Below are 6486 nucleotides of genomic sequence, written 5' to 3'. Positions count from 1 at the left end.
CTTCATCAGATGCATGAATGTCGGGGGCTGGGGGGGCAGTCAGAGGAGCTGGAGGGAGATACAAACAAAAAATGAAAACTACAAATCAGCTACATAGAACAGAAGCTGGGGGCGGGGAAGGGGAAAGGGAGGAAGAGGGCGAAAATTACTTACTGCAAGAGTCTATTAAGTGGCTTGCCTGGGATGGCTACAAATATCAAAGGTGGAGAGGCTCTTTGTAATGCATAATTGCTTCTCTATTGATAGAGACAGATCTTGGATGTGGCAGTGTTAAGGAGCTGCTTTAAGAGCCACATGCAACTCCTCAAGCTGCTGGGTAGCCTTAAGAAATCTAATCATGACCCGTGCTTGGGTCCCTGCCCATATGTCGGGAATCCCTGCCCTAGGGAGTTGCTAAGTTGATGGAAGAATTTTGCTGCTGACCTAGTAAGCGCTGCATCAAGGGTTAGTTCAGCTTGACAAGGTCTTTCAGAGTGTGAAATTTCACACCTGTGAGTACTGTAACTAGACTGACCTGAGTTTTAGGTGTAGACCAGGCCGAATTTATGGGGGGCATTTCACATGACTCTGCAGACTGGGGAGAGAAAGGGTAGGGTGGGCTTCTAGCTTACTTGTCATTATGTTGTTGCCAGGTAACAAGTGTTTACTTTACCTACTGAAAGGGCAGGACAGAAGCCTAGAAAATGCTGAATAACAGTTCTGTGGAATAAAGTTCTGTTGTTGTGGAGATAACGGTCTGCTCATAACCAGAAGAGGATGTGTTCAGCTGTGGAACAAGCCAGTGGGGGAGAGCCATTCAAAAAGCATGAGGGGATTCTTTCTAAATATGCTTCCAAGTCTCCCACAATGAGCTGCTATCCCTGTGCATGCATGCATGCATACACTCACGCACACCCCAGGATGGAGCGATGGGCCTGGGATGCTACAGCGTATGTCTAGGCTGCTTGCCTTGAGGGAGCACAGCATATGGATTTGATTTTGAATGCTTTATTGTCTTGTTTGTGAAGTCTTTAAATAGCAGTGGAGGGCAGGTGCCTAAAATATAATAAATATGCTTCCTACTGTGCACTGTCCTATACTTCTGTAACACTGTCTGCTGTAATCTGTTCAGTCCTTGTCTCCTTATGTGAATGATAAGGAATGGGATCCACCCTATTGCTTTTGAATCCCAGATACTTCAGCAACTTCTGATGTTTTTTCAGAAGACAACATATCCCACAGATGAGAAACAGAAAGCACAGAGCCATCACCACCAGGTAGCTATTTCCTGTCTGATGAGGACAAAGCCATGTGGGCTTGGTGGCTATCTTAGCTGAGAAGTTCCTGTTCTTGTCCTGGTAAGAACACAGAGTTTCATTCAAATCCAACATACTCACATTGGCAGCTTGTAGAATTTCCAACCAGCTTAATGTACAACAGCTAAAGGGATTACCAGCTACAGTCAGATAATTGAGGCTGCTGGACCATCTCAAGGCGGAAGGTTTCTCTAAGGCCTGGAGGTTGTTACTGCGAATATCCAGGTTTTCCAGTGGAGAGCAGACAAGGTCAGGGGGCAAAACACTCAGCTTATTGTCCGACAAGTCCAACATTTTCAGCATTGTCAGACATGGGAACCCTGTTTTGTCATCTCCCATCTGGTTTCCTCTCAGCGAAAGCTTTTGCAAGGAGAATTCCAAACCAGCCAGAGCTGCTTTTGGCATGAACAAGTCTCTGTTCTCAGACAGATCCAGGGAGATCAAAGAGGTTTGGTTGAACATGTAAGGATATAGCCTCAAAATGTTGTTCTTCCGTAAACTCAGATACTTCAGTGAAGGTATGTCACAGAAAAGTGTACAGTTACTGATTTGAGCTGAGTTAGGACTTACTTGGATCTCTCTTGTATCAGCACTCTGGCTCTCACAAAGCTGGAGGTTGTTGGAACCAAGATCAAGTATTTCCAGTTTGGGCAGAATACCAAAAAACCACAGTGGCAAGGAATGAACAAAATTGCCTTGAAGATCCAGTGACCGCACTGACAGAAAGGCATTATCATGCCTCACCCCTGGCTCCTTGCTTTCCATATCACTAGGAGGGGACTCCAGAGCTATATTATGAATACAGTTCCTAGCCATATTGAGATTCTGGAGGGAACTCAGATTGTGGAGGAAAGTAACTGGGAACAAATGCAACTGGTTACTGCTGAGATCTAAGTCAGTTATCTTTGACAGTCTCCCTGCTGCATTGTAAATATTCAAAGATATATTATGTCTTGCCATCTCATGATACCACAGTCTGAGTTCGGCTTTGTTAGTGGAACTTGGTGTCAAAGAGACCATGTCATTATCAGAGAGATTTAAGTGTGTGAGGCGATGCAATGTAGGGAGCTCGGGAAAGTAGATCAGTTTGTTATGACTCAGATCTAGCACTTCAAGCTGATAGTGTTCCTTTCTCTCCTCTGTAACAAAGAACTCCAGGGCATTGTAGCTGAGATTTAAAATTTGCAGCTGTGTGAGGCTGAAACCCGAGATACAGTGAAGGGAATTCATGGCTAAATTCACCACCTTTAGACTTACCAGAGCCTCAAAAGCTCCTCCTTCTATTTCCGTGATGTAGTTGTTGTTAAGGTTGATCTCTCTCAGCTTTAGAGCTCCCTGGAAGATGCCCCCTGGCAGCCTGGTCATCTTGTTCCAGGAAAGATCCAGTTTCTTTAAAGAGGTGAGATTGCTGAAGTAAAAGGCTGCCATATCACTGTCCAAATTATTTGCAGAGAGTTCCAGGACTTTTAGACTCCCCAGCGACCTGAAGGCTTTTCCGTTGGTGAAGTAATTCCTATCAAGGTGGTTTGCAGCTAGGAGAAGAGAGTGAAGATGAGTTAGATGAGTCAAGGCCATTTCTGACACAGTTGCCAATTGGTTGAAGCGCATGTTGAGATGCTCTAGCTGCCCTAACTTTGACGTGCAGCTTTCCGTCAGGTTTTGGATGAAGTTGTCAGAGAGGTCGAGCTGCTTAACCCCATGGCCAGGCTTCTCTGGAAATGTGTGGAGGCCAAGACCTTGGCATGAAACCTGATCTGAACTCTATGGAAAAACAAGGAAAGCCATCAATGGGAGTGACAGAGCTCAGCCCACACCTCATTTCAGGTGCAGGTCTACTCCTATCATGTGCACCTTACTGCTGTCTGGAATTTGGTTGTGCACCTCACTACGTGCACCCTTGAGTTCAGCGTGTGGGCCATGGTGGGCTGAGATTAAGGCATAAGCTCTTTGACATACAGTTTGCAGCACAATCACAAATCTGACCTCATGGGTGGGAAGCTCTTTCAGGTCTGTTGGGTTTTTTTATTGTTTCTGATCTGGCTTTCTGAGGTGCACTGGGGTGCACCTCAGAGAAGCCTCTGGAGAACCCCAGGTCACTGGTTTGTGCTGTGGAGGTCCTCCAGCCTGGGGGATGCAGATGCACCTATGCTGGGCCAGCAGATCGCAGCTCAGGCTCAATGAAGAACCCCTCAGCACCTCTGGACCCTTCCCAGAACAAAAATAAGCCACAGGAAATGCAAGGAGCACCCGACTGCTAGGCCAGCACTGATCTCAGCCACCATCATCACTGACCATCATCAGGAAAGATCTGTGCCTCGCTAACTGGGCTGCACAGAGGTTTGCGACTGGGTGGAATCTGCCGGTTGCATCCCAAAATCTGGGGTGCATGTTCTGATGGCTCCTCTATGCTTTGCTCCCCCAGCACAGCCCTCAGACAAGCACATATTCAAAGAGGGGCTGAGGAGGGGAGAATAGTTCCCATCAAGACCTCTTATCTCACAACGAGATAACTACATCCCCTGGCAGCCACAATCCTCCCTCAAGTGTCAATTTATCCATTCCACCTCCTCTAACGACAGCTTATCACTTAGTGAGCAGGACAAACCCAGCAAAGGGGTCTGATCACCAAACAGGAGGCAGTGCCATGACCCCTACATCCCTTGTTTTAAACAGTCTGCTGTTCACTTCAGGGAATGGCTGGAGCCAACTTTAGGGTCTGGGCATAAAGAAAAAAAAGATGCCTAGTAGCTAGTGCTTGGACTGTCATTGGGCTCCTATTCCAAGCTGGCTGGCCACACTGCTTTGCTGTTCAGGCATGACACATGGGGAGTAAAAGCTGGATGGGTGGAAGGAGGAGGAGAAAACCATCAGTCACATGGACTGCAGAGGCCCAGATGGTTTCCCTCTCTCTGTGCTCAGTTCCCTACGTTGCAATTCTATAGAACCAGCGTTTCACCTGCTATTCCGCAAAGGGGAGCCACATAGGAGATCAGTCACAAAAAAAGTGGGGGAGGAATTGAGAATGCAGAGTGACAAGATGTGCCCAAGGTAGTTAGCATTTCCTGGCCCTATACAAACAAGCACCGTGTAGAGCCTTGCTCAGACACACGACATCCAAAACTATGTCCAAGCCAGTTTGTCTGGTAGAAAGTGCTGAAGACGAGGGGTAACGATATCGCAGGGTGACAAAAGAAAAGCACCTGGGTCCAAAGCTAATGGTCAAAGGGAGGAGATTACAAGGCAGAGAGGCTTGAAGACAAGGTCTCAAAGTCCTTCCAAGAGAGAGTCAAGAGCATGCAGAAGCAGGAACACTAAAGGGACAAGATGCTAACGGGTTGGCTGCCAGGCTGGGGAGGTCAGAGTTTGAGGTAAGATTTTTCAAAATCTGGTTTTAAACTTTCATTTGTCCTCTCACAATCACAGCAGGGTATGAGCAGCACCAGCATGCCCTGTCTCAAACCCAAGAGGGCATCATTTGGCTGTTAAACCACAAAGGATCCCCTGGGTAATTAGCCTTACCTGCTGGCATGGCAGAGGCTTTGAGCTCACCTCCGCACGAGGCTGGGCTTTGAGAACAGGGAGCAGCCAGAGCAGCAAATATCTTCTTTCCACTAGCCAGCGTTCAGTAAGCAACATGATGGGCTCCAGGAGCAAGCAGCTCCTTTCCACCACTTCTGCGCGCTCATCTGGGCTAAGGGAGAGAAGGGCTCCTCTATAAATAGGCTGCACTGCAAGCTTGGGGAAGAAGATAGTGTGTGGGAGTCCAGTGATGGTAGTGGGAAACTAAAGATATAAGCTTCTAATGGGGAAAAACAGTGAGCGAAACCACAAGGAAGGGAAAGAGAAACTAGCCGTCAGGGAGCACGGATACCCCTATACATGCTTCCAGGTGATCATTTGAAATCATAACGGAAATAAACACCAGAGAATGGAGCAGACAAGGCCCAGAGGAGGAGAGGAGTTTCTGTGGGGATTCCCCATTTGGAAACCACGTGGTTGTCCCGGGGTTTGTGCTGGAGTCTTATGTGCAGAACGTAGCCAAGGCACCTCCTGCTGTGTTCTGGCTCAGAACTCACAGCTAAGCCTGGTCATTTTGGCCCAAGTAAACAATTAGACACCAGAAGAAATGGTGGGCTCTGGCTAGCACCTGAGGACAGGGGGCTACCAGACTCACTGTAAACTGGAAGCACAGGGCTTCCTTTGCTCTCCAAGCTGGAATAATTACAAGGTGGAAGGTGTTTGTCATTTGAAGGGATTCAGGGAATGAAGTCTCTTGCTGTGGTAATACACAGCCCTGGAGTTGCGTTCAGCACAATGGGCCATGTCTTCGTCCGTGGCGTCGGGAACAGAGCAGCTGGGGAGGAGGTGAGGCTCGAGTGGCCCAAGAGAGGGAATTCCCTACTCCTCTGGGCTGCTGCAGCTCATGCAAAGGGGAATTTTCTAATAATACCTGACTGTGCTGGGGAGTAAATGCACCAAGGGTTTTACCATCTAGCTGCCATGGATGAGTCACTCAGCAAAGTCCTAAGGTGAAGTCCAACTCACACCCTCACCAGGGGTTTCCTGCACCTGGAGTATCCCATCGGGTCCACTGGTGCTTCCACTAAGGGGTGTCCAGCCTTCCTGCCCATGGCCTGCTTCTATCTGCAAGATCAGAGGGGCCTGCAAGGAGATGGAGCCAGAGTACATCAAAAGGGAGGACAGTGCAGAAGAGAAGGGCTCAGTGAGGTTTAAACTCCTGGTATTTCCTGCCATTGCCCCAGACCAGGGGTCTGCAACCTGCGGCTCTGGAGCGGCATATGGCTCTTTGAGGACTTATTTGTGGCTCCCAAAACTATAATTGCCAAGCTTAAAATAAAAACAAAAAACAAAACAACCCCCTCAATACAAACAAAAAAGTCAACAACAACCCTCCTGATTATTTTCAATAAGCGGTGAATGTCTAAAAGCCCCAAAATGAAAAAAATGCATCGAAATAGCAAGTGATATGTCATCTTGAAACACTGGATAACTCCCCCAGCATCACTGGTTCGAGAGTGAAGTCAGAGAGACAGTGGTACAAACACACATGTAAAGTGTACGGAAATAGAAAACGTAAAAAGTTTGTGAACGTCCCGCAGTAAATATGTATCACATAACGAATCATTGCAAACAAAAAAGTGGTCCAGTCGCACTTTAAAGACTAACAAAA

The 6486-nt window shown here is 47.5% G+C and overlaps 1 protein-coding gene across 1 annotated transcript; it reads right to left on the bottom strand.

The window, feature by feature from the left end:
• Positions 1-1064: 1064 nt before the first annotated feature.
• Positions 1065-4931, bottom strand: LOC142019974 (transforming growth factor beta activator LRRC32-like). The gene is made up of 2 exons (XM_075007432.1): positions 4815-4931; positions 1065-3056 (listed from the first exon to the last, which is right to left on the bottom strand). The coding sequence occupies exons 1-2, from the start codon at positions 4929-4931 to the stop codon at positions 1074-1076; spliced, it is 2100 nt and encodes a 699-aa protein (XP_074863533.1). The 3' UTR covers positions 1065-1073.
• Positions 4932-6486: the final 1555 nt, after the last annotated feature.

The sequence above is a fragment of the Carettochelys insculpta genome, chromosome 13 (assembly GCF_033958435.1).
Source record: "Carettochelys insculpta isolate YL-2023 chromosome 13, ASM3395843v1, whole genome shotgun sequence".
Classification (NCBI taxonomy): Eukaryota; Metazoa; Chordata; order Testudines; family Carettochelyidae; genus Carettochelys; species Carettochelys insculpta.
Note: the sequence above shows the minus strand (reverse complement) of the source record. Positions and strands in the feature narration are given on the sequence as shown.